Genomic DNA, 27,515 nt, shown 5'->3' with positions numbered 1-27,515 from the left:
TGGGCCCATTCCCTGTGTCATCGGCCGGTCATAAATGGATCATAGTCGCGACCGACTATTTAACAAGGTATGCGGAAACTAAGGCGGTGCAGCGCGGTACGTCATCTGAGATCGCCCAGTTTTTTATGCAACAAATCGTGCTGCGTCATGGCGCACCGTCCCACGTAATCACTGATCGAGGTACGGCGTTTACGGCACAGCTCATGCGCGACGTGTTCGAGCTCAGTCACACGAACCATCGCAAAACCACTGCCTATCACCCACAGACGAACGGGCTCACAGAGAGACTCAACAGAACGATCGCCGACATGATCGCAATGTACATAGACTCGCAGCACAAAACCTGGGACGAGATTCTCCCGTACGTCACATACGCTTACAACACGGCCACCCAGGAGACGACCCGACTTACACCATTTCGTCTGGTCTACGGACGTGACGTTCAGACGATGCTGGATGCAATGCTTCCATGCTGCACTGATGACCACCCACTCACGCCAGACGCCGAGCAGTTCGCTCAGCGCGCCGAGGAAGCACGTCAACTTGCCCGTGTTCACATTCAGCGGCAGCAGAGCACGCATGCGCGCCGCTACAACCTCCGTCATCGACACGTCGAATACCATCCCGGTGACCAAGTTTGGGTGTGGACCCCGGTACGCCGCCCAGGCTTGTCTGAAAAACTGATGTGCCGTTACTTTGGACCGTACCGAGTTTTGCGCCGCGTCACCGAAGTGACCTACGAAGTTCTTCCTGACGGGACTGTGCAGCCTCAGCGTCGTCCACCCCACTCTGAGGTTGTGCACGTTGTCCGCATGAAACCCTACTTCACGCGGTAATGGATAGTACGCTCAGTGTTCCGCTAGTTTTCGCGTGGGACACCTTCGCCCACCTCCCTTGTACATTTTTATGTGCTTGTGCTGTTTTTTTTTCTCTTTCCACTGCCCGTGCTGCAACCCCGCTTTTGTTTTTCTTTTTTTTGGGAGGGGGAGTAATGCCACCTGGTGTTCTCAGGTGATTGGTTTGGTTTGGTTTGGTTTATGGGGTTTAACGTCACAAAGCGTAAGGCTATGAGAGACGCCGTAGTGGAGGGCTCCGGAAATTTTGACCACCTGGGGTTCTTTAACGTGCACTGACATCGCACAGTACACGGGCCTCTAGAATTTCACCTCCAAAGAAATTCAACCGCCGCGGCCGGGATCGAACCCGCGTCTTTCGGGACAGCAGCCGAGCACCATAACCACTGAGCCACCGCGGCGGCGTTCTCAGGTGGCGCTGAAGTGTCTTCGAAGACGTTGAAGTGTCTCGCGCTGGCTAGCTGGCTGCTTGCTGTATTCTGCCGGTTAGCGACCTGTCCCCTTTTTCCGTTACAATATTTAGGGTTTTCCTGCGCCTTGCATTTTGGCTGCTGTCCAGGTGGAAAACTGCCTCATCCGTGAAGAGCAAAAACTGCAGATGGCCACCATCCTGCGTAATTCTTTGTCCTTTGTACAAAAGTTAGCGCAAAACACAAGACACTCACAAGAAAGGCGGACAGGACAACGCACTACTGACAACTGATCCTTTATTGAAAAGAAACACGCAATATATAGATGAAGGAATTGGTGAGCGCTAAAAAACCACGGAAAAAGGACGAACACACAGGACGAAGCGCTTTCTAACAATGTTTTTTCTTGTCACTTGTTTGCTGTGTCTGGAGCATTTTGTTTCTTTTCTTAAGCCCTGCAACATATGTTTCAGTTTTTATTTATTTCCAAATACTGCGGGCAGCAGTGCTGCCCAAGCAGGAGTGCCTGTACGCGTGTGCTTTCTCTTTTTTTTCTCCAAATTGCTTTGTTGAAATTTTGTTCAACCCCTGTACCCACCCCCTCTGTAACGCCTCCTAGGCCTTGAGGGTAAATAAATAAAACTGTTTTAATCTCAAAAGGAACATGACTGAATACACACATTTGACGTCTTATCATGCACAGAAGAGGGAGGTACGCACGCGCTGACAAGAATAAAAATGAAGGAAAGAAAGGAAAACAGGTAAAAACTACGCGCGCTTACAACAGCCGAAGATTGCTATTCCTGAGATAGGTTAATTCAGTTTCCCCTAACATGACCGAAGGGGAGCTGACGCATTGCTTATCCGGAGCAACGTGCATTGCGAAGGATTCGATAATTTCTCTTTCCCGTCTGTTTCGAGCCCTACCTATAACCTTGGTGTTTTTTAGCAGTGGTATGCATTTACAGTGGGCACAATGAGGTGCCAGATTCCCGGATTTTGCAATTTGTTCACATAATCTTTCGTGTTCACGGAGCCTCTTGTTAAGGCATCTGCCCAGTAAATTCTCTTTCTTTCTTCAGGTTCGTTTGCTTTTCTTCGGGGGAGTTCAGCCTCCTCCAAACGTGAGTTGTTCGGTGGTGTTTTGAAGCACAGGAGTACAGAAGCAGAAGGTACGAAAGGGAAATTATATTTACAGAGTATATACAAGGCAAACTCAGTTGCAGAAGCGTGAAGTCACACAGACGTTCAAGTACTGTAACTTAGAGGGCACTTATCTCACACAGAGATACAACTTCGGAAAATCTTACTCATCGACCGGCGGTCTCGGTTAGAGCCTAGAAGTTTTCCGTACTTGCGAAGCACGGAGCCTGTTTAGGACTTATCTCACACAGAGATACGACTTCGGAAAATCTTACTCATCGACCGGACCGGCGGTCTCGGTTAGAGCCTAGAAGTTTTCCGTACGTGCTAAGCACGGAGCCTCGTTGCGACTTATCTCACACAGAGATACGACTTCGGAAAATCTTACTCATCGACCGGCGGTCTCGGTTAGAGCCTAGAAGTTTTCCGTACGTGCTAAGCACGGAGCCTCGTTGCGACTTATCTCACACAGAGATACAACTTCGGAAAATCTTACTCATCGACCGGCGGTCTCGGTTAGAGCCTAGAAGTTTTCCGTACGTGCGAAGCACGGAGCCTGTTTAGGACTTATCTCACACAGAGATACGACTTCGGAAAATCTTACTCATCGACCGGACCGGCGGTCTCGGTTAGAGCCTAGAAGTTTTCCGTACGTGCTAAGCACGGAGCCTCGTTGCGACTTATCTCACACAGAGATACGACTTCGGAAAATCTTACTCATCGACCGGACCGGCGGTCTCGGTTAGAGCCTAGAAGTTTTCCGTACGTGCTAAGCACGGAGCCTCGTTGCGACTTATCTCACACAGAGATACGACTTCGGAAAATCTTACTCATCGACCGGACCGGCGGTCTCGGTTAGAGCCTAGAAGTTTTCCGTACGTGCTAAGCACGGAGCCTCGTTGCGACTTATCTCACACAGAGATACGACTTCGGAAAATCTTACTCATCGACCGGACCGGCGGTCTCGGTTAGAGCCTAGAAGTTTTCCGTACGTGCTAAGCACGGAGCCTCGTTGCGACTTATCTCACACAGAGATACGACTTCGGAAAATCTTACTCATCGACCGGACCGGCGGTCTCGGTTAGAGCCTAGAAGTTTTCCGTACGTGCTAAGCACGGAGCCTCGTTGCGACTGCCATTCCTGGCTTTTCCTTCCGTTTTTATTTCTTACATAAACAAAGGCGCTGGGGCGGTCATTTCTCTTGACCCGCCCCAGTCTTTGATCAACCAATCGCTACTTAATTTCGCAGTAGCCACGGCTCTGTGGGTTGGGCATAGCCTCGAAACCAGGGCTCGAATAAATAAATAATCAAATCAAGAAAACATTCGTAAAACGCTCTCCACGCAACACCCTCGCCTTCCCCCAAGAACGCACTTTTAAGTGCATGCACGTGCGTAACTGCCTCAAGGCGGCCACCCTCTCGTGCTGCGTCCAACCGGAAGACCTTTGTCTACCTCCCCGCATGGCTACAACGCTATCGGTCAGCGGATCGGTCCTTTGATCAGTCGCGGTGGGAGGGAGACCACCCCTTTCGGGACGGCAAGGCCACGCCGCATGCGCGCCCTCTGCCCGAGGCGTCACGGCTGCGTTCCAAAGTGGCGTCCTCCCCATGCCGGTAATTGCTTCCGCATTTGTTGCTGCACTGCGCGAGCCACGCGGGAAGTACAAAGGGGAGAGCCAGCGAGGTCGTGTACGACATGCCCGTTTGCCCAACGTAAGTTCGTTGGCAGCTGAGTGTAATGCTGTAAATGACGTTTTCGTCACACTTTACATAGGTGTTTTCGTGTTTGATATTGTACCCAGGCTTCTTTTTGTGGTCTTCAGTCTCGTTGACCTTTTTGCACATTCCAATGAGCTTATTGGGAGCTGAGAAAACCACCTGGACTCCGTACTTGTTGGCTGTCCTCCTTATTCTGTGGGAGATATTGTGAACATACGGCATCACGGCAGGGCGTCCCTCGTAGCTCGTTTTCTTAGTTTTGTGGGACCCAGTAACTTCTCTCCGTAAGCTTTCTGCAATGCCGCAAAGTAACTGCTCCGGATAACCGCTCTCCTTCAATCGCGAGACCTGTTGGTCTACGCTGTGAATTATCAAGTGGGGGCAAGATTTCTTTATAGCTAGTTTCAGGCAAGACGTAGCTACAGCTCGCTTTACAATTCTGGAATGACCGGAGTCAAACCGCAGCAGCGGTTTTTCTGCTCTAGGCTTGTAAGCCCAGCAAGTGTGATTGTCGCAGCAAGTCACCAGCAGGTCTAGGAATCTAATCTGACTGTCCTTTGGGGTTTCAGAAGTGAACTTGAGGCCAGGAAAAGCTATCTTCCATTCATTAAGAATGCTTTCCGCGTTTATAGAATCAATTGGGCTGTTGGGAAGGCAAAGCAAGTCATCATCATACCTACCTAAAGCAAGTTAAGACATTATGTGCATTTAAGGTGCTCGATATCCTCCGGTTACCTTGTGCCAAGAAAATGTCGGACAACACAGGCGCCAAACAGGATCCAATACTTATGCCTCCCTTTTGCAAAAACAATTCACCTTCAAATTCTACGTACAAGGAGCATAGGTAGCATTCAATCAATTCGAGAAAGCAGTTGACATTCATTCCACAGTGGTTTTGAAACCTGACAACTCCGAAGTGTTCAATACTTTCTTCCACAGCTTTCAAGGCAGCGCTCCGTGATAATGCACAGCGTAGACCAACAGGTCTCCCGATTGAAGGAGAGCGGTTATCCGGAGCAGTTACTTTGCGGCATTGCTGAAAGCTTACTGAGAGAAGTTACTGGGTCCCACAAAACTAAGAAAATGAGCTACGAGGGACGCCCTGCCGTGATGCCGTATGTTCACAATATCTCCCACAGAATAAGGAGGACAGCCAACAAGTACGGAGTCCAGGTGGTTTTCTCAGCTCCCAATAAGCTCATTGGAATGTGCAAAAAGGTAAACGAGACTTAAGACCACAAAAAGAAGCCTGGGTACAATATCAAACACGAAAACACCTATGTAAAGTGTGACGAAAACGTCATTTACAGCATTACACTCAGCTGCCAACGAACTTACGTTGGGCAAACGGGCAGATGCCTTAACAAGAGGCTCCGTGAACACGAAAGATTATGTGAACAAATTGCAAAATCCGGGAATCTGGCACCTCATTGTGCCCACTGTAAATGCATACCACTGCTAAAAAACACCAAGGTTATAGGTAGGGCTCGAAACAGACGGGAAAGAGAAATTATCGAATCCTTCGCAATGCACGTTGCTCCGGATAAGCAATGCGTCAGCTCCCCTTCGGTCATGTTAGGGGAAACTGAATTAACCTATCTCAGGAATAGCAATCTTCGGCTGTTGTAAGCGCGCGTAGTTTTTACCTGTTTTCCTTTCTTTCCTTCATTTTTATTCTTGTCAGCGCGTGCGTACCTCCCTCTTCTGTGCATGATAAGACGTCAAATGTGTGTATTCAGTCATGTTCCTTTTGAGATCAAAACAGTTGTTAGAAAGCGCTTCGTCCTGTGTGTTCGTCCTTTTTCCGTGGTTTTTTAGCGCTCACCAATTCCTTCAAGAATGTATTTCCAACTAGCCCCAGTAGTAGCTCTTTTGGCAATATATAGGCACACCGTCACACCACCTATCAGCTGCAGCAAACGTCAGAATGATGTAAAGGGTCATAAAAGCGATAAAAGACACAGACTAAAAACACGACGTAGCTAAAAACGATAAAAAGCGGCGAAAGAACATTAAAAGCATGACACGTGGTGTATAAGGCCAAAGAAACATGACTGAATGGAATCCAACAGGATGATAACAAAACGATATTGCGTAAAAAACGTAACAAATGCAGTAAAAAAAAGAAAGGTAGAGGCCAGGTTTAGGTTTAGGTAGAGGCCATGATCGAGTGTCCCTTGAATTAAAAGAAGCTTTTTTGATCAGAAAAAAGGACATAAATGCTGTTAGCGATGCATCTATCTTCTTGTACAAAACTGAAGAATGCTTTTTAGAAAGGTCTTCCTGAGTACGAGCATGTGTACATGTGTTTTTTTCCCCTCAATGTAATCTGAAGTGTTCAGTGCACAGGCCTTTTTTACCAGAGTTTTCTTGCTTCACGTGTATTTTTACTGCATTTGTTACGTTTTTTACGCAATATCGTTTTGTTATCATCCTGTTGTATTCCATTCAGTCATGTTTCTTTGGCCCTATACACCAGGTGTCATGCTTTTAATGTTCTTTCGCCGCTTTTTATCGTTTTTAGCTACGTCGTGTTTTTAGTCTTTGTGTCTTTTATCGCTTTTATGACGTTTGCTGCAGCTGATAGGTGGTGTGACGGTGTGCCTATATATTACGTGTTTCTTTTCAATAAGGATCAGTTATCAGTAGCGCGTTGTCCTGTCCGCCTTTCTTGTGAGTGCCTTGTGTTTTGCGCTAACTTTTGTACGAAGAATAATGCACCGACTAGCCCAGCAGCAAGTGTTACCTGCGTAATTCTTTGCTTTTCTTCTCTACAGAATACGAGCCGGCGCTCCGTGTCCTGCTCCGAAAGCTCTTGTGCGGTTTGCAGTTTGTACGGGTAGTATCCCTTACTTGTAAGTGCGCGGCTGATCGTTGACGAAGACACCCCGAACAAAAGCGCAGCGCACCTGCAGGACAAGTGCGGGTCCGATGCAAATGCTCCTTCAACAGCGTTTGCTATGCTGCTGTGCGCCTTGCCTTTGTCGCACCGTTCCCTTTTCCTCGAAGCTTTTCCGCCATCTTTGCACTGCTTTCTCAGAGGGCGGACGACGGCGGAACTTCTTCTTGAATTCATATGACGGACGAAGTGAATTTACTTAGATTCGGAAAGCCACATTACAGCAGCAGCCTTCTCGTCATGGAGTACGACGGCATATCGCTATTTTCCGCACAGCACGAACACAAACCACAGGGCTAAAACGAAGCTCCCGTAACGTCCGGACCGAACCATCGAAAGCAGACGGCATTGAAAACAAGATTGGAAACAGAAGTGATCATCTCTCGTTTATTCGCGTCTTGGATGCTATTTTAAACATTGTTCTGGGTTATTTTTAGAAAGAAGAATGATATCTCTTTCCGATCGTATTAATTTCAAGGAGCAGACGACACGCACATTCGAAGAAACCGCGTGAGGTGCGCATTCCCTCCCCACCTCCCCAAGCCGTGACATCGGTTGCCTCACCGCTCGCCAGATGGCGCAGCCTGTCATAATGGCTTCGTTGCTCGCCTGGATCAAAAGTTCTGCCGCAGCCGAATGCAGTTTTTCGCCGATTCCTGAAAATGCAGGCAAGTTTAGATGTTAACTTACTTGTCGAAAGACGAAGACCTTTATAAGCTACCTTGTAGTCGGCGTTTGAGCCCATATAGTACAGTAGTTTGCGCACAAAATTTTTCTAACACGGACAGATGAATACGGAACAGGCGGTATACAGGAAGCCTACCCACACGGGTAAATATCTGAATTTTCATTCAGCGCTCCCAATAGGACAGAAACGATCGGTTGCCTCGGCACTTTTTAATCGGGCCTTCAGGATTTGCTCAAGCCCAAGAAAAACAGGCGGTGAACTGAGCCGCATACGGAAAGACCTTAAAGACGATACCCATCCAAAGTCCTCCGTTCGCAAGAACTACGCGCTGCAGCCCCACCAACCCGAGAAAGAAGAGAAAAGAAAAAGCGTGCTGTCATTCCTTATGTCCAGGGTGTCAGCGAAACCTTATGCAGGATATTGGCTGCCTACGACGTCCAAGTATCTCATGTACCATCCAGCAAGCTCCGAAATTATCTGGTACGGGTGAAAGACCCTTTGGAGAAGACAAGCTACCCTGGCGTCGTCTACAAAACTCCTTGCAAAGATTGCAGCGCTTCCTACATAGGCGAAACTGGCGATTTCAGAAGACGATTGAAGGAACACCAACGTGACATAAAAAACAAAAAAAGTGACTTGTAACTTGAGATGTTTGCGCAAAAGGCGTACTGGCGCTAAAAAACGAAGACAACACACACAACAGGACGGGACTGGCGCCAACTTCCAACTGAGTTTTCGTTTTTTAGCGCCAGTACGCATTTTGCGCAAACATGTTATGCTACAACCAACTAGCTCAAATCAAAGTATTGCTGACTTCTAACGCTCTAGAAACGGGCCACCTGATAGACTGGGATTCCGCACGGATACTGGAAAGGGAAAAACTGTCATCTACCCGCCCACTGAAGGAATCATTACACATCCAAATGACAAGCGAAGCGATAAACAGGACGCGGGGAAATCTACCCGAGATGTACAGTCTTTGTCAAAAGTTTAGGGCCCAGGGGGTTTACTTCTTAGCCTTGCAGTGGGACTCCTGAAGCATTCTGGGAAGTCCTACCCATTGAAGGATGCAGAACCAGAAATCGTCTTACCCAGAGGAAATTCGGAGCGCTGGGGATGCATCACGAACCACACGGTGAGGCTCAGAAGCAAACCCCCTGGGCTCCAAACTTTTGATACAGGCTATACATGCACTTTGTACGTAACACCTTAACTTCATAAGCAACGGCCCATCTCGTTTCATTTCCATTGTGAACAAGGCACCCGTAGCGGTGCCGAAACGACAATGTGTTTATGTTTTGTATGTTTTTCTTTTCCTATGTGACCTCGGCGAGTGCTGTTTTCTTCAATATGATGCCTCCCTGAAAATGCGCTTCGCCTCAGCAGCTAGCTTATCCAAATCTCTAAACCTGCCTCCTCTCAGGTAGGCCGCGAAAGTCAGGTGCGCTTGTCGTGTGACACGCTCAACTTTCTCCGTGTTTGTGGCGCGAGGGTCAGCGAGGCGATACAGTTCGTCCATCGCTCGGACGTACTCTAAAAAAGACTCGTCGGGGTGCTGGGTGCGGAGCTTCAGCTCTCTCCTCAAATGCCACTCGCAGTTCGCGGGAAGGAGTTCGTCGCGGAAGCTTGCGCTAAACTCCTCCATTGTCCTCACTCGGCTGCCGGCTAGTCGGTACCAGCGGGCCGCTTGCTCCGTCAAAGAAACAGGCACAACACACGCGAGCAGTTCGCCGTCTGCGATTCCTGTCGCTTGCTGATAATGCAGCAGACGGTCGAGGTACTCATTAGCCCCCATTCTGTCACGGTACCCAGTGTAGGTAGGTAAGTCTATCCTAACACGTGATTCCTGGGCCGAGGCTTGCAAACTGTTTTCCAAGATACCCGCTAGGCTCTGCATTACTTGTATCGCGTTCTGCAAGACAACCTCGGATGACTGCGGACTAACGGCCTCGGAGTTGGGCGCAGCCGCTGATGGCGTCGAATGATGAGGCCTGAGTGCCTCACTGTCGGCGCCGCGGTGAGGCGAGGTGCCCGATGTGGTGCCCTCCGTACCAGGCCTAAGTCCTGCCAACGCGTCAGGGGATGCAACTCGGCTATTCCGCGTGGAACACTCATGATTTACACCTTCCAAAGGCAAGTCAAGTAGGGAGCCCTGGTTATGTGCCGTTAGCTCTGACAGCATGAACAAAGGCTGGAAGTCAAGCCTATCAGCTGCCATCATTTGTTAGGGCGACGACAGTTGTTCGCTCCAACAAAGTAAGTACACTGCTCAATTGCCTAGTTCGCCCCACGTTGGGCGCCAAGATATGGGGTCACTCTGCGTCCAGCCAGCCGGGAAGGCGAGCTTCCGTGCCGCCTACACGCAGGCGTTTACTCGTATGCGACACGTTTCCCCAACCCGTGGCACAGAGTCGCAGCCACGGCAGGTTCGGACGAAATAGGCAACGGCAGAGCACACTAGAAAATAGTTTATTGCCCTAACGCGAGGTAAAGCACACTGCGGAAGAATGTTCTATCCGATAAAAAATTCAGGCGGCACTTTGACTGTCTAAAGTGGGTAGAGGCGGAAGCGTTTTCCGCACCACCTTCGCTGTTTCTGTGGCACTGGTGGCGTCACATATAATTGAGTACTAATTACTAAGTGATGACAAATCAGTAATTAATGGTTAATTACTGATTAATGCCTGAATACTAATTAACTGCTAATTAATGACGCTTAAGCTTCGCCTTTAGGAGTGGAACGCGACAGCGCGTTGTAGCGCTGCCAGGGAGTCCACCGAACGCCACCACCCGTTCGGCGCGATGCCTTGCCCTTTGAACGCAACGCTTTTTGAGGAAAGGAAATGGCGCAGTAATTCTCTGTCATCTCGGTGGACACCTGAACCGCACCGTAGAGGAAGGGAGGAAGTGGCAGTGAAAGAAGATAGATAAAGAGGAGCCGTAATGAAGAAAATGAAAATTGTATTTGAGGAAAGGAAATTACGCAGTAACTCACAAAATTCAGGGGGGGGGGCACTTTTTTGACCTAAAGTGTGGTCACTGATGTGTGGTTAAGATGTTAAGCTTCGCCCCTAAGAGTGGAACGCGACAGCGTCTTGCAACGCTGCCAAGCAGTCCATAGAACGCTGTTAAGGTAGAGGCCTATGGCGCCAGTAGCTAATTTCCCCCTACCGTGTCTGTCTGGAGGGGTTAGGAATGGCGACAGCGGGTCGCGCGCTTCGGACGCTTCGGACGCTGTCCAAGGCTGCGGGAAACGGGGACCAAGGGGCCGACGACCCCTTGAAAGGATCCCTTCACAGACATAGAAGTGGGGGTGGGGGACAATAAGGTCGGCGACTCCTTAAACCCCCGACTGTCTAGCTAAGCAGTGGCGCCTCTAGAGTCGGGCTCTGGCGAGCACGGGGCTCCGCCTACTTGTATGTGCAGTGCCACTGCAGCAGTATTGGTTGGAATTGGGCGAGAGCCGGTTTATTAAAGCTCCGCCCAATTATCGAGGGGATAAAAACCGCTGCAAACAAAGAGCGGGACGAGCGCGCCGAGTCTCAGTCTCGGCCGCTTTTCTACGGCCCTTCTTTTGACAGCCTTTTTTTAACAGCCTTTTTTAGCCCGCCTTTTTCTCCAAGTTCTTGTTTTGCTCCGTCTCCAATAAATCAGTTTTTTGCTTCCCAAGAAGTTTGGAGTTGCTGCCCCAACCGGCAACGTGTCGCCGGACGAGCGGACAAAGTACCGCTGACCAACGTACGATCGGACCAACCGGCCATATTCCGACCTTTTTCTTTAACTAACGCCATCGCCCATTCGGTTCTACGCCTCGTTCGTCGGTAAATTGGTTTTTGAGGAAAGGAAATGTATTTCTCTCTCATATCTCGGTGGACACCTAAACCTCGCCGGAAGGGAATGGAGGAGGATGAGAGTGAGTGAAGACACCGTATTCACTAGACGCGCCTTTGTTCATTCCAAACCATCGAGCTGGCATGGCGGAGTGGATAGCATGCTCGTCTCTCACGCCGAAGACCGGGGTTCGATTCCTGAGCTCGACCAATTTCTTAACCGGTTTTATTTATTTATATGGCCTGACTAGTAAAGCTAATTAGGCTAATTGGGTAATTAAGCAATTAACTAAGCTCAGTCCCACTTACTTGGAGCATCACTATACGATCGCTTCAATTGGTTGCATGGTTACTAGCCAAAGTACAATTGGCCCCGTTTCAAATTCGCGCACTGTGACGTCACGACCGTTTCCACCAATTGAAAAGCGTGACATTTTCTGTCGACAACTGTTGCTTACAACGATGAGACATTAAAGGCTTCCGCCTTAAAATAGAAGTTCAGTAGCTCACCAAGTCGTCGTCGTCGACCGGCGTCGGGTCGTGCGGGGGTCGCGGGCAAGAAGGGGTCCTTCCGGGCAGTTCGGCAGGAGGACCGCGGCAAGAGAGAGCGTTCTTCTGTGAATAAGTGGAAGGATGAAAAGGGGGAGTACAGTTTACTGGTGTGTTGGTACCACGTACACTGCCTGCGTGTCATAGAAAGGGGTTAGGGGAGGGGAGGAAGAAATAGGGAAAGAGAGAGAGCGCGCCGCCGCATTGTCCGTGCGGCACATGCTGTCGCCTCAGGCCGATGGCCTCCACAAAGTCGAGGAGCAGCCGGAAGGCCTTGGCAGGATGGTGTCCACCGGGATAGAGGAGTTGTTCCGCATTGCTTGATGGGAGGCCCAGTAGCCGGAGGCCTGTCGTCATGACGGCTCTGGAGGCCAAAAATGCAGGGCACTCACACAGGAGGTGATGGAGCGTTTCCTGAGGGTCCGAGCAGTGGGTGCACCCAGGGGAGGAGCTGAGGCCAAGGCGGTGTAGGCGGGAGCCTGTGTTGGCGCTCCCCACCCTTAGCCTCAGGAGGAAGTTAGTTATATGGGGGGCGCATAAGCAACTATGGCTATCATGCAAGGTTAGATGACGTTATGTCAAGTGTACAGAGGTTACATTATAATAGATTTAAAACATTGGCTTTCTTTAGAAACTTACAAACAAGTGAAAACTCGACAAGTGTTTGCTCGCCTAAAAGCAATGCGGGATGAAATGGAATGTGTTCATTGTAAAATACCGTAAAAAATTTTTTTCTAAGTTCTTCGAGATGCGAACAAGAAATTAAAATGTGATTTAACGTGAGCTCCTCACCACACATTTCACACAGAGGCTTGTCTTTTTTTGTTAATAAGAAGTTATGGGTGATGTGTGTGTGACCTATGCGTAAACGACATAAAATTACTTCGATAAAACGCTCTTTATGGCGGCATGATTTCCATTCTTTTAATATGGGCTTTATGGTACGCAGCTTGTTGTGTCCTTCATTTTCCCAAGAAGCTTGCCACTTGGCTCTTAGTCTGCTATGCACTAACTTATTCACTTTTTTTATTTCCATGGTTCTGGTTTCTGCAGCACACATGTCGGCTCTCTCATTGTCCCTAATGCCAACGTGACTGGGAACCCAGCAGAATTTTATAACATGTTTTTGTGTTGTGACCTTTACTATATTGTGTATGATGCTTCCAATCAGCGGCTCCGTGGCATTTTTGGAGTTTAATGCTGTAAGGACGCTCAGTGAATCGGTATAAATGATGCTATTTTTGATGTTTTCATTTGTTATTTTCTGTACCGCAACACTAATAGCATAACACTCCGCGGTGAAAACTGTAGCACATGAGGGAAGTCGTACTGCATGTTCATTTTTTCCTTGTATTACTGCGCTTCCTACATGAGCATGAGTTTTTGACCCGTCAGTATAAAATGCAGTGTAATTTCTGTATTTTTGTTGTAGTGCTAGGTATTCTTGTATTATATGGTCGTGTGGTGTACAGGTTTTCCTGAGGCGTGTTAGTGTGACGTCACACACTGTGGGGAGAGTGTACCCGCATTGGATTGCTGAAAGAAGGTTTCATCACCTCAGAAGTGAAGCTGCAAGACTGACGGAAGTTTGGTGGAACAACAACCTGAAATGGATTGTTGCTAGCTCCAGGAAGCCTAAGCAACAAGAGCGCAGCAAGGGTGGGGCTTCTGTCCCTGCCAACATCTCGAACTTGCTTGACAAGGGCCCGAAATTCCGTCTGGAACCTTGTGTGCCTCCTCATGAGCTTGTGGGCCTGAACCGGCGCATAGCCGAGAAGGCATCTCTGGAAAATCCGGGACGTTGCGTTTTAGATGACATAGATTGTCTGGCAAAGAATGTCAAGTTTGTGAGACAAGACAAGGCTAAAAAATGTTTGACTGGTATCGTGAATTTTTGCACTGATAATGAGCTTTGTCTTTTACAGGCAGATCAGGTCACTGGTTTTGTTGCCATGCCTAGAGCCATGTTTAATGAGAAAGCTTTGCAAGCAGTGAAGACAAATTTCGTGGCAGTGAAAAAACGGGACACCCAGATTAAAGGCAAATTCGCGGATTTTTGTAAGCGTTTAGAGCTACTGCCGCTTGCTAAAGCAATCACAAATAGTGAAAGTCGTGGGTTACAGGTGTTTTTCACTGTGAAGACCCATAAACTTGATGCGCCGCTCCGAACAATTGTAAGTGAAAGGGGAACGTGGCAAATTAATGTCAGCAGATTCCTTCAGAGTGTTGAATAACCTCAAGATTAATGACCCTTTTATAGCGAGGAGTTCTATGGATGTAGTTCAGTTCCTAAAGGACAACCAAGATATAAGATATGCTTTTTCGGTTGACGTTAACTACCTTTTTTATTCCGTTCCTCATCAAGAACTGTTTGCTGCTGTCAAGGAATGTATTGACGATAACGGACCCGTTCAGTTTCAGAATGCGTCGGGGATGATTGTAGATAACTTTTTAGCGCTTTTAGAATTTTATTTGTGCAGTACGTTTATCGCCTTTGACAATGAGTTTTATCTGCAAAAGAAGGGGATTTGTATTGGGTCATGCGTTGCCCCGGTTTTATGTGATATCTTTTTAGCGTGCATTGATCGCCATTTGCATGATCATTTTAAGAGTGAAATTGTTACAAAAGTGTTTCGTTACGTGGATGATTTTTTAATTGTTTTGAACAAACATTGTGCCATTCCCAATGAGGATACACTTATGAGTGTACTGCATGACTTCGAAGAGCATGGCAGGGGGCTCACTTTCACGTACGAGCTCCCGATTGAAGATAGCCTGCAGTTCTTGGATTCAAGATTTAGGTTCACCAATAAGCATGTTTGCTGGTCTTACTCTCCTAGAGCGCAAAAAGAGCTTCTGCCTTATAATTCATCCCATTCGAAAATTGTGGAGAGGGATCGCTAAACTGTGCTTAGAGTCTACGCTCCGAAAATCATGTGTGCATGATATGCAAGATAGTTTCGGGAAACAATTGGCTAGGCTTGAGGCCGCCGGTTTCCCTGGGTCGGTTGTTGTCGCTGTTGCAGAAGCGCTCTTAAAGAAGTTGAAGCCCGGAACTGGCAAGGAGGCAATAACCCCTCCTCAGGCTAAAGTAAGGCCTTAAGCGATGCCATACGGGCACAAAGTTTCCCATGGCCTCAAAAAGGTGGCAAACCGGCACAACGTGCCGTTGATCTTCTCAGCCCCTCGGAAACTTGGCCAGTTGGCCAGACGCATCACAGGTGGAAACAAAAAACCTGGGTGTAAAAAGAGGCACGTGAACCGCTTGGCGGAATGCGTCACAGGCGTTGTGTACGACATCCCCTTGACGTGTGGCAGATCGTACATCGGGCAAACTGGGCGCTGCGTCAACGACTGGCTCAGGGAGCACGCAAGAGACCTAAGGAATGGGGAAGGTGCTAACCTTGTCGAGCACTGCGCTACTTGCAAGGATTGTACACCGGTGTTTTCGGGAGTGAGGATTCTGAGCACAAGCAAATCAAAAACAACCCGTGAAACGATAGAGGCATATTATATTCAAAGAGCAGGGTCAGAATGTGTCAGCTAGAGTTACTATACAGTAACTCTAGTGTCAGCGATACACAGCTCTGGATTAAGGGGGGGGGGGGGGGGGTCTAAGGGGGCTGCAGCCCAGGGCCTCACCTGCGACAGCAGGAGAAGGGGCCCATTTGTTCTAACTTGCTTATTATATGGAACCGCGGGAAATGGAACTTTGAGCGACACGTATGAAGCGAGAAAACCAGACCGAAGAGATGGGCCCCCACCTTATCTAACTTCGTTTAGCCTAATCAGTTGGGGGGAGCTTGTCAAGCTGCAAAAACAGGAATCCTCCGCCACCCCGAGGGGGCCCCTTTTCTTACGAAGCGATTTATGCGTTTGCTTACGGATTGCGGAAAGGTTTTCGTGGTTTTCTGTCGATCCCGCCCGTCCAGTGGCATCTGAAGGTGTATAGTGTAGAAGGTGTAGTGCGTTTGAGAATCCTGGTGTCGGCCTAATAGGCTGGACTCCCGCCTCGCCGCCAAGAATTCTGCTGGAAATGCTTTCATAATCCGCTAGAAATCCACTAATTAATTTTTAAAACCACGCATATATCCGCTAATATGCAGTGCGGTGCTAGATGTAAAAAATACTTGCTTTGCGCCCTCTGCATGGCTTACAAATATAAGGAAATGCAACGCTTTAGTGTCACAAGTATTATTAGAGCAGGGTATACGCAAAAACGAAACTAGAATGCGCAGCGGTATTTGAAGCGGCGTCTACTTGTGCGAGTATCATATACAGACTGTTGTGAAAATAAACGCGCACAGTAGAATGCTTCTCTCAGCTACAAGGGTGGATTGTTCGAGTTCCAATTTCACACAGATATGACGTTTGGTCGTCAATATTATTTTATATAACACCGGGTTTTCTTCTTTAGCTTTACCCAACTGAAAAACAAATCAAGCTGCGCTAGCTTCTTGGAAGTCCCACAGTTTCACTTTGTGCTCTGGCGGCCACTAGGAAAGCGAAACACTCGTTTATGGATTTATGTTTAGGTTTATGGGCTTTAACGTCCCAAATCAAGTCCGGCTGTGCGAAATGCCATGATGGAAGACTCCAGATAATTTCGACCACCTCGAGTTCTTTAAGTAAGTGCACTGATATCGCATAGTGCACGGGCCTCTAGCATTTCGCTTCCAGCGAAATGTGACCGCCGCTGCCAGGGCAATTTATTTTGTTCGTTCTTTTTTCTTGGAACTGGTTTTGTAGAGCCAGGTGAAATTTAATTCTTGAGGAAATAAAAGGCGCAGTAACTGCCTCACTTCTAGGCGGACACCTCAACCGTGTCTTGAGGGGAAGGAGGAAGGTGTGAAGTGAAAGGAGAGGAAAAGATGCCGTTGGTTTATTGGTTTATGGGGGTTTAACGATCCAAAGCAACTCAGGCTATGAGAGACGCCCTAGTGAAGGGCTCAGGAAATTTCGACCACCTGAGGTTCTTTAACGTGAACTGACATCGCACAGTACATGGGCTTCTAGAATTTCGCCTCCATCGAAATTCGACCGCTGTGGCCGGGATCGAGCCCACGTCTTTCGGGTCAGCAGCCGAGCACCACAACCACTGAGCCACCGCAGCAGCAAAAAAAGAGGTGCCGTTCCGGAGCGCTCAGGAATAATTTCGACCACCTGGGTCGTGCTTGGGAATCGCACAGCACACGGGTGCCTTTTTGCATTTTGCCTCCATCAAAACGCGGCTGCCGTACTGCTGGGTTTGAACCCGGGTACTCGGCTCAGCTCCGAGCACGCCCCACCACTGATCGAGGACTTAAATTCTCGGCCACAGACGGACATGTGTCGCGCTTTCCAAGAGTCGAGTTGTGTTTTGTGCGCTGTAAAATTAATGCTACTGTGTTACTGTTGCATGAATCCCATATCGATCGCACTTCGCTCTTTCTAATTAGGTGGAATTACAATGAAACATGGGATATATTCCAATAGTGCAGCAGGGGGGTGCGCGGAGGGAAAGTGAGAGGGGGCCTACATGCGCATTAGACCCAGGGCCCCCAATTTTCTAATCCGGCCCTGGCGATACATCAGTTCATCTGTATGCGGCAGAAAAGATGTTCCTATCAAAGTTTTTGCGATAAAGATGTGAAACGAGTTTTTGTTCCTGTTTACCTTGCACGGTGTGCGCCTGCGCTGGTCTGAGTGTATTTAAGCTGTGTGTGCGTCCCTAAATAAACAGTTGACAGTCAGCGCTGTGTTCGTCTTTCTTCTCTTCTTTGGCCGTGTGCCGTTGCGCTGAAATACTGAGTTTAAATCAAGTATACCAACTAGCCCTAGAACTAACTCTACTGAAGTATACTAAATAAATTTTTGGCAAGAATATTTGCATATTACATTTTTTTCCCGCACATGATGTCTGAGGTGGTCCACACGGCATGTTCTTTCCGTTGTTACGTTTCGCCTCCGTCATGTGCGCTAACCAGTGCGGTAACCAAGTCCTGAAGATGGGGCCGCAGTTCCACTTTGCAGGCGCGGCAGTAGGCCATATCACCCGAGGCGGATAACGACACCCAGTCTGCACGCGCAAAAGAATGGCTGCGCTATATAACGCAATCGCAGAGGAATATATTACACCTTTTAAATGTTCGTCCGCAGATTAGGCATATCGACAGTGAAAATGCCTTGCTATATACTTTGTGGGGTTTAAAAGGGGGGAGATAAACACGTTCTCCCCGTTTAAGCGCGGCTGACATAGTTCAAAACCGCCCGGACCCCACCCCGTGGTCGCGAGCGCTACCGAGCGCACGCCGACCACGGCGGGCCTTGCTCTGCGGGAACAAAGGAACGACACACTGGCTGACACAAACAAGGCATTTATTGCTATAACAACAATAACGCCAGCTAGCAACAAAATACACTGAGGAATCGAGGATGTCCGACTCACCAGCACGCTTGAGCGAACGTTCGCCCCCGGTAGGGCAAAGGGAAGCTCCGAGGCCGGACGGGACGAGCTGAGGGGAACATGTTTCCACACGAGGTCGCCCGCCGACGAAGAGCGAAGCTGCGAGCGAAACGTCCGCTCGCTTCCCGGTCCCGGGGAGAAGACTTGACTTGAATCATTATGGGATATTCTTGGGGGGGGGGGGGGGGGGGGGATACTGGTCCCGACGTATGTTGGCCTTGTCCACAGCATCACTCTTGGGGACCAGGGGGAAGGGAAGTGGGAGTTGGGAAGGGTAAGACAGCCTTCCCCCGCGCGCGAGCCGCAAAACACGCCATCCGTGACGCTCCTATCGCCGCGACGCGAGCGCCCTCCCCTGTTAGTTAAAAGTAACCCCACTAAAGGGAGTGCGTTGCGGGGAAGCTAACCACAGAGAACTAGTGAGTTGAGGGAAAGCGAACGCAGAGGACGAAGGCGTCCCCACAACTTACGCAGCCTCACATTTCAATTTTATGCATTAAGAGAAAGGTTCTCACTGACAGCGTCACCTCAAACATCTAGCATGCGCCATCTTGAAGCTACATTCGGCGATATGCATGTGCTTAAGCATTCGCACCACGTAGGGAGACTTAAGTTCTCTTTGTGTTTTCCCTCTATTCTGGCGTCAAGGTCACCTGCGGTGCACCGTCAATGGGAGAAAGCTTACATGTGCAGACGGCAAGAGTCTATGTTCGGTGTGGCGCGCGCGCGGGTGGCGTTAGTGCGAGGATTAAGTGGAGCCTATAGGCCGTGAAGTGTTTCTTGGGGGCAACTTTCACGTAGTGTCCACTCCTTATAAAATAAATCAAAAGGCCGTGATCCTTGACTGCCTGACGCATATAAGTTTTCTCGAAAACAGCGTTTTCAAATTGTCATTTTGTAGCAGACGCGCTCAATTGCTTTTATTTCTGTCCCTGTGTAATTGTAACAGAGCACATCATAACTGCTTTAAAGGGCCTGTGACCACCCCCTGGTCACAAACACATTCTACCTCTCTTTGAGCGAGCCTCCTCTCCTTCCATTCCCTCCTCGAAATTTTTCTCTCCCGCTCCACGTCGAGTAGGCTCGGCAAGGCAAAATCACCCCTTCCTTCTCCGATGTAAGCTGGAGGTTGGCTGGAGGCGTAGTGTCTGTGGAGTGCGTCACATATCTACGTCATGGCCCCACCTTCAATACAATTCTTTTCTTGGTTTTTGCTGCTGGGTCTGTTCGAGGGGGGGGGGGGAGCTGCGGGTTTTTAACACCCTCTCTGTTTTGCTCTTTGGGTCTCCTCGCGGTGTTTTGCCGCGTTGTTTTTTATTTGTCCTTCCTCTCCCCAGTTGCTGTTTTTTTTCTGTTGAAGCTTTATTTTTTCACCTTCGCCACTCCATTCCCTGCCCTTCCTGGTTGGGGGTGCAACAAAACAGCTCGACCCCTGTCAAGGCCGTTGTAAGATCGCTTTTGAGCGGATCCGCCAGGCAGGCGGACTGGCGGACCGTACGATCAGACAATAGACAACCGCCCCGTTCGGCGGGCGGGAGGAAAGTTGGTGAACTTCAACTTTCGGGAGGAACGAGCGAACCACCTGGCGACCGAATATGCCGCGAGGCATACTATATTGGCCACATGTTGATATTACGAGTGTTCAGAGCGACTGCGAACTTCTCCGCGTGCAGCAGCGGCGAGCAGCGACAGTTTCCCAAATGGAAATCGACGCTGATGTAGTTGACAGAGCGCCTCTTCAAACCGACGCAAGACCTACGCGTTGGCGGTGTCACGAAGTGTTTATATGGAGCTGTTTGTGGTTGCTGCAAGCGTTCCTAATTCCTGCGAGGATCATCACGCACAGCGGCGAGCAACAGCTGCTCACGGTGAACTTCTGTGCGTGCATGAGCTGCCTAGCACAGTGACGAGTGTCCGCGTAGTGAAAGTGATTGCGATCGAAGCGAGTGCTTTTACGTCAAGGCAGCGAAATGTGCACCTTCGAGAGCTCACTACGCACGCTGTGCTTTCCGAATGCTGAAATGAACGTGGCGTTGTGCAGCTAGTCGCATTCGTTGCGATGGTTGCCATGGGCGTCCGGAGGGGGGGGGCAAGGGGGGGCGGTTGCACCCCCCTGGAAAATCACTCACTCGAACCGTGAGTGATGGCCGCACGCCAGGGGCGGTGGTGCGCTCAGCCAAAAGGGTAAAAGCAGCCCCGCTTCCACGCTTTGGGTCACATCTGCGAAATGCCGCGTCCGGGCACGCGTCTTTACGCCGTTTTCAAACCACGCCATCGTTAGCTCTGTTGAAGGCCGACCTGTTGCAGACATACAGCGGCACCGGCGAGCATGTGCTTCAAGCCGTCTTGAAATGGGTGCCTGCTTCTTTGATCTCTAGACAGATAGCGACACGGAGGCAGACAGTGCACAGTGCATCTTGTTTTCGCCTCTGTTATGCCGGCCACCGATGAATTCTTCAGGAGGGAAGGACAAATCAGCCGTGTCCACCCCCGCTTTCTCGGGCTGCTCAGGGGCAAGAGGGCGATCAGTTGGCGCCGCCGCCGCTCGCTGTCTCCTCCGATCCACGGGAGAGCGCAGTGCGGTAGAAGCGCCGCTTTCAGAATCTTCGGCAAAGGGGATTAGCTGCTTCTGTTCACGGCGACGCAGTCTCCAGAGGCGCCCCCACACCAGCGTCCCTTGCGTCTTCTCCGAAAACCAGCGCATTTGGTCAACGCAGCCCGATGGCGCCTGCCTGGCTCGCCTGTCACCTCTGGCTGGGCCTCAAATGACAACAGCGCCCGTGTACTGTGCGATGTCAGTGCACGGTAAAGAGACCCAGGTGGTCGACATTATCCGGAACTCTCTACTACTCCGTCCCTCATAGCCTCAGTCGTTTTGGGGCTCTGAACCCCATAAAAACACACAAAACAAATTTTCCGACCGGAGTGGCGAGTGTCCCTTCCCCTTGGAAGTCGCGCTGAAGTAAGCCCTTGCACGTGTGCGCGCCTCTGTGTTTGTGCTTCGGTGTTTGTAGTGGCCGTTTGTCAACGAAGCTGAGAACAACCAAGACAGTGGACGAGAAAACTACGAGCGGCGAGCAGTGTGCGTGCGGTTGCTCGACTGTGCGGATGCGCGAGCAAGATGGAGCGAGGGGTATGAAGCTGCGAGCGTGCATTTATCTTCTAAATAAGTTTTCGTTGTATGTATAGACATCTTTTGTTTTCAACGTACGCGTTTAACCGTTTTTCCAATCAATGTGTGCGATGAGTGTGCACCGAGAGCGTGTAATGAAGCACAGAAATGAATTTATCACCCGTGTAATCACGCAATTCGCCCAGAAAAATCCGAGGAATCTACACTTGCTGTTCAAGGAAGACTGACTGAGTGACTGCAGTTGCGTGTTTGTGACCATATTGTGCTGTGTGCTGGTCATCAATCCGGGTGAGTCGAGAACCCGTATGCAGCAAGACTGAGCACTCTTCTCCACGAAGTGACAGTATATTTTTGCATTTTTATTAATTTTAATTGTTTCTTCGTTGATAAACTGCAATGCATCTCTCCTAGCCACGCTTTAATTTGCTGTTTGTAATTTTTATTTCATGTGTGTATTTCACTTATTTTTTATTTATATATAAATAAATAAATTCACTCCGCAAATAGTACCTTTTTGCTACGAACATGCCCCCCCCCCCCTCCGGCGCCAGCAACCAATGGTGCCCCCCCCTGCAAAAAATTCTGCGGACGCCCTTGATGGTTGCAGTGATCGCGACCGAAGCGTGCACATGACGTTGCTGGCTACGCATTCGTTACCATTTTCTTCGCGATTCGTGTTGGCACTGTGCTTGAGAATTGCCGTGTGTGCGACGTGACGCGACGCGGGCTTGGCTACACGGCCGTAGGACTGTTTTGCGGCGACAACAGCGATGTCGCCATCCTTCTGCGCTTTGGTGCTCCATTCAGTACGTTTTGTGATGATGGGTGCTCGGGTTACGACTCGCCGGAGAAACTGTGTAACCTGTGTGAAAACATCGGTGCAGTGCAAATGTATCTTCGGGAGCGTCATTTCTTTATATTTCCTGCCGGCTGTGCGCACATTTGCCTGCAATAAACATATCGGCGTGATGAATGGGTGACTGAACACTTCCTCTATCCATTTCGGTTTAGGTTGTAACAGCATGGTATTACGCGATTACAAACAAGAATCATTGCCGCTATTAAATCACGACTGATTGACAGTGTACAAATCTCTAATATGTGCCAATTCTCATAAGTCTGTTTTTCATGAGCATTTCAATTGATGTAGCGCAGAGAAAAAAAAGTGTGGCAGCAGCTTATGCTATCAACAAATACATATACTTTCTATGCTTAACAAATACAATATACTTTCGCCATCCCAATATGGTTTTCAAAAAAACAAGACGACAGAAGAAGCCCTCGTAAAAGTTAAAACTCATATTATTAACAATCTTGACAGGAGGCTGTATACCCTAGGTATCTTCCTCGATTTACGGAAAGCCTTTGATTCGGTGAATCACGATATTATGCTTAGTAAATTGAACAGATGTGGCATTAGAGGCATTACCTTAAATCTTTTCCAGAGTTTCTTGTCAATGAGGCAACAGTACGTTACCTTGAACAACGTATGTTCCCAGAAACTACTTATAAAAGCAGGTGTCCCACAAGGTTCGATACTAGGGCCAGTACTATTTCTGTTATACATTAATGATATCACTGAGCTAAAACACACACCTGAAATCACATTGTTTGCTGATGACACAAGTATATTTTTTACAGGCACAACCATCCAAGAAATAAGAAATGAAGCTAATGATTATCTGCTAGAACTGTCCCGTTGGCTAGAAAAAAATAAGTTGCAGCTCAATGCGCAAAAAACTAAATACATAGTATTCAGACCCATCAATAAGAATGCATGTGATAATATCAATATTAAGTTCGAAGACCATTACTTGGAGAAAGTGCAGACGCAAAAGTTTCTTGGAATATGGTTTCACGAACATTTGTCATGGACTTATCATGTAGATCATTTAATTTCGGAACTCGCGCGTTCTGTAGGATGTTTAAGTAAAGTGGCCCATATCTTACCTCTTTGGCTGAAGAGATCAATGTACTACACTTTATTCTATTCCAAACTGCTCTATGGTATGCTAGTATGGGGTACGACCACCAAAGGGAATTATGAGAGAATATTAGTTCTGCAGAAGCGCGTACTTCGGATATTAGAGAATTACAAAGGTCAAGTAAGAAACTTGCCTACGCAACCACTTTTCTTCAAACATAATATCCTTCCAGTTAAAAAAGTGTACAATTTCCGGATAATGCAACTAATATACAAAAAACAGCTATATGCCGATAACGTCCAGCATGCCTCCATGAGATATGCAATCAGGAATCGTAAGAGAAAGGTACAAAAATTCAGAACGAACTATGGAAAACAGGCTATGGATTATCAAATAGTTAGACTGCTTAACATACACGAATCTTATGTTGACTTCAGCCAACCATTCAGAGCCTTCAAACGAAATTATCGAGCATTCCTATTTTCCTCAAATATAATTTTAGAACCATAAACGCATTGCAAATACAGTAAACATCTTCTACATGGTTATCATGCATTTGCAACTATTATTCTAAGTTTGTTCTTTTGTTTCCCTTTCGTACTGCTCTTTGTTAGACTGTGATATACGCTAATACTCACTTCTGTTCAATTGTGTTATTAGAAACTTGCAGTTTGTACGCAATGTACGCAAGTTATGGCTTAGTTTCTTTTCATTTGTACATGGATGCCTATGTACCTTCATTCTTGCTCAAAACTTTCGAACTGCACTTTAGTTATATTGCTGCATTGTACTGTGTATTTCTCGTATTCATTGTGTTGTAATTGAAAAGCGTGAACATGTTATCCTATTGCAACCGCGTACATGCTTAAATTCAGAAAATGTGTGTCTGCTGCTGCTGCAGGCTGTAACTGATGTGAGGGGGCTAAGGCCTCGTCAGGCTTCCAAGCCTTTAGCCTTACGCCACCCGCAGGGATTCATCTGTATTGTTTCCTGCAAATAAAAAGCCAATTCAATTCAATTCAATTCAAAACTGTCCACAAAGCAAGTTGAGCATAACGAGTCTTGATGAAAAAGAAAAAAATATTGAGAAAACCTTTGCCATTGCTTTTTTTCTCTTTTTGCTTAGCAGTGTAAAGTCAATATTTACAAATGCTTGGCAGTATTCAGTTTAAGTGGGATGTTGGTTTCCACTGCAATCAGAAAAATACAGTGGTCTTGAAGCACCTCATAGGCAATGACAGTGTCTGTTGTTGATTTTGCTCATGCTCCTTTTCGATCCGGAGATCAGTGGTACGAAACTGGATATGTTCGCAATGTTGCAGAGCTGCTCTCGAAATCGGCTTTATTGGTGTTAAGCGGTTGTTCAGCGGCGCTTCCTGGGTCAGCCGCAGCAGTTTGTTTAACAAGACATTCTCGAAGCTTTGAGAAGATCTCGTCGATGCACTTGCATATGTCTGTCTGCTACCACCTTCATTTCCCTGTAACTGCTTGCAGACTGCAAAATAAGCCCTCTGGAGCTGGTAAAGCTACGCTAGGAACAAAGACGATGGTAACAACAACACTGCACAGGGTAGCAATTCTTGCTCTGTAGTCGTCCCTTAGCACAGTTTCGACTTGCCAACTTGCCACCGGTGCACCCCACAGTACGCTATGATCAAGTTCTGTGAAATTTACAGAAAGCAACAACGGGAAAAGAAGCAGGTTGTATAGGCATATCTAGTGCATGCTGTACAGATAGCTTCCTGCCTTATTATAGCCTGGCCCCTGTTTTTAACCCTTCATCACCCAGCACCTGTGGCCCTATTTGTGTTATTGGCATGTGCTGCAAATCACCAAACACATTTCATACTCTTGACCCTGCTAGATTGTTTTGGCCCATTAAGTTGTTTGATTCAAATCGGCAAGCTTTTAGAAGACATTTCTGCAATAGCCAACTTTTTCTTGTTCTTCACCTTGACTGCAACATCCCCCTATGATGCTTTTGTTCTTTGCTTTGAAAAAGCATGCGATTCCCATATTTATGTGAGGCTGGTTTTCTCGTGCTTTAACTTGCATCCAATAGCTCTAAACTGGATCCAAGCTTAAACAGCCAGCCTTCGGCAGATTTCCCTTGCCAATTCTTATGTATCTTGCCTTTTCCTGCAATCTCGGACGTCCGCCAAGGCACTCCTTTGGGCCTCAGCTTTTTATTACTTGCATTATTACCGTCCCTTCAGTGTTTTGTCACATGCCTTCACTGACAGCCATATGTGGTCTGCCATATTGCAATCAATACCAGCATTTCAGTTCACAAAAACAACAATTAGCATGCCCTGCGTTGGCCTGTTTGCTAATGTTACTAAGAATGCACTAATATTGTTTTTTTATTGTCACCATTACATTTTGCCAACTTATAAGGCCTTCCGATAAAGGTATATTCACTGTATACTGGTTCAAATACCTAATAATCCTCATACACCCACCCACAACCCATGATATTTACACTCGATGTGTCCTTAGTATCACCGTCTTCCAAGTTGTTTGCGTTCAAATCCCCTGTGTGGCATCAACTTGTGTATTCGAATGGCACATGCCACAAAATCTAACTCAACTAGAATCCTGGAATGAGTTCAGACCTGAGGCACTTGTTTCATTCTCTCAGACTATTTTTGAAGCTCCAGTGTAACAGCACTAAAAGTGAATCTTCGAATTTCTGCATGTCGTGCAGAAACTGCAGATTTTTTCTAACTGTTTATCGTCACATAACCTACTAATCTGTTCTGACTCATGGTTCCTTCTATACTAGTCGCACAAGCACTGTTGTGCCTCAGTTGGCTCACGCCACTGCATTTCGAGATTCATTTTTGTTTTTGCCATAAAAGGCTGGAAGGGCCTTCCAACTCACAGGGCTTACTAACCTCTTGTCCTTTGAGCTAGTCACTGCAGAAATCCATGCAGTAAATGATGATGTTCATCCATTGAATTAGGTAAATCCCCCAAGGTGAAGATTTGTGATAAGGGAGTAATTACTCATTAGCATACACTCAAGTGAAGCCATAAGGCTACAAAGAAAACCTACAGTTTTCCTTTGTAGCGGTATGGCTGTACTTGGATGCTAATGGTTAATTACTTCTTATCAGTATAAATTAGTACTGTTCAGGTATAATAAATGTTAAAATAAGTTATTGTAATAAAGTGCTTAGCCACTTGCTCAGCTCAGGAAACCAATACAATGCTATCTTATGTGTAAGAACTATCCTCACAATCTATTTCAAGTAATATTGGGGCAGATTTACACAACAGTTTTGTCGGACGGTATACAGTTGCATTTAGGCTAACTTGCACACTGCACAAGCTAGGTCTAGCCAGCTAAACTCGTGCACTGAAAAGCTAAGCATGCATTACTGTGCCTATCTGTGTCAGTCTTTCCTTGGCGCTTCTCTCTTATCGTATCTTCAGCTAAGCAAGACATCGACTTCATAACATGGCTCAGTGAGAATGCTGCAAATGCATACATATGCATGTGACTTTTATATATTCAGGATAGTGTTTACAGGACTGCTGGTTCATCTTAAACACAAAAGCCGTCAACTTCAAGTTGCAGTATAGAGATGCAAGAAACAATAAAAGCCATCACTGCTTTTCTGTTTTTCTTCGGCATTCTTCTGCCTAACTTCATATTGCTATTTTCCAAATTTCTGTTGCCTGTCAATGCCTCAGTTAATTTCTTTTTTTGAAAGCAGACTGGCAGTGATATAGGTATATTTTGCTGAACATGTTGATAGTCAGCAACTAATAGCACTCTAAAATTCAGCATATGTTAAGTGGTATGAACATCGCTTAACAGTTAGCAATGTTCACTTTTGCTTGATACCTTGGGAAGTGGTCATCGTTACATTCAGCCATTCTACATTTTACTGATCAGTGAAAATAACTTTAG

General features: G+C 47.6%; 1 protein-coding gene across 1 annotated transcript; it reads right to left on the bottom strand.

Moving 5' to 3' along the window:
• Window positions 1-9,059: 9,059 nt before the first annotated feature.
• Window positions 9,060-9,932, bottom strand: LOC149326056 (uncharacterized). Its single transcript, XM_089564459.1, has one exon. It carries the CDS (start codon window positions 9,930-9,932, stop codon window positions 9,060-9,062), a length of 873 nt encoding a protein of 290 aa, XP_089420585.1.
• Window positions 9,933-27,515: the final 17,583 nt, after the last annotated feature.

This window comes from Amblyomma mixtum, chromosome 10, assembly GCF_055824585.1.
Source record: "Amblyomma mixtum isolate Tamu chromosome 10, ASM5582458v1, whole genome shotgun sequence".
Lineage (NCBI taxonomy): Eukaryota > Metazoa > Arthropoda > Arachnida > Ixodida > Ixodidae > Amblyomma > Amblyomma mixtum.
Note: the sequence above shows the minus strand (reverse complement) of the source record. Positions and strands in the feature narration are given on the sequence as shown.

Coding starts and splice junctions, on each gene's coding strand:
- LOC149326056 (XM_089564459.1), bottom strand. CDS start 9,932: ATGGCAGCTGATAGGCTTGACTTCCAGCCTTTGTTCATGCTGTCAGAG.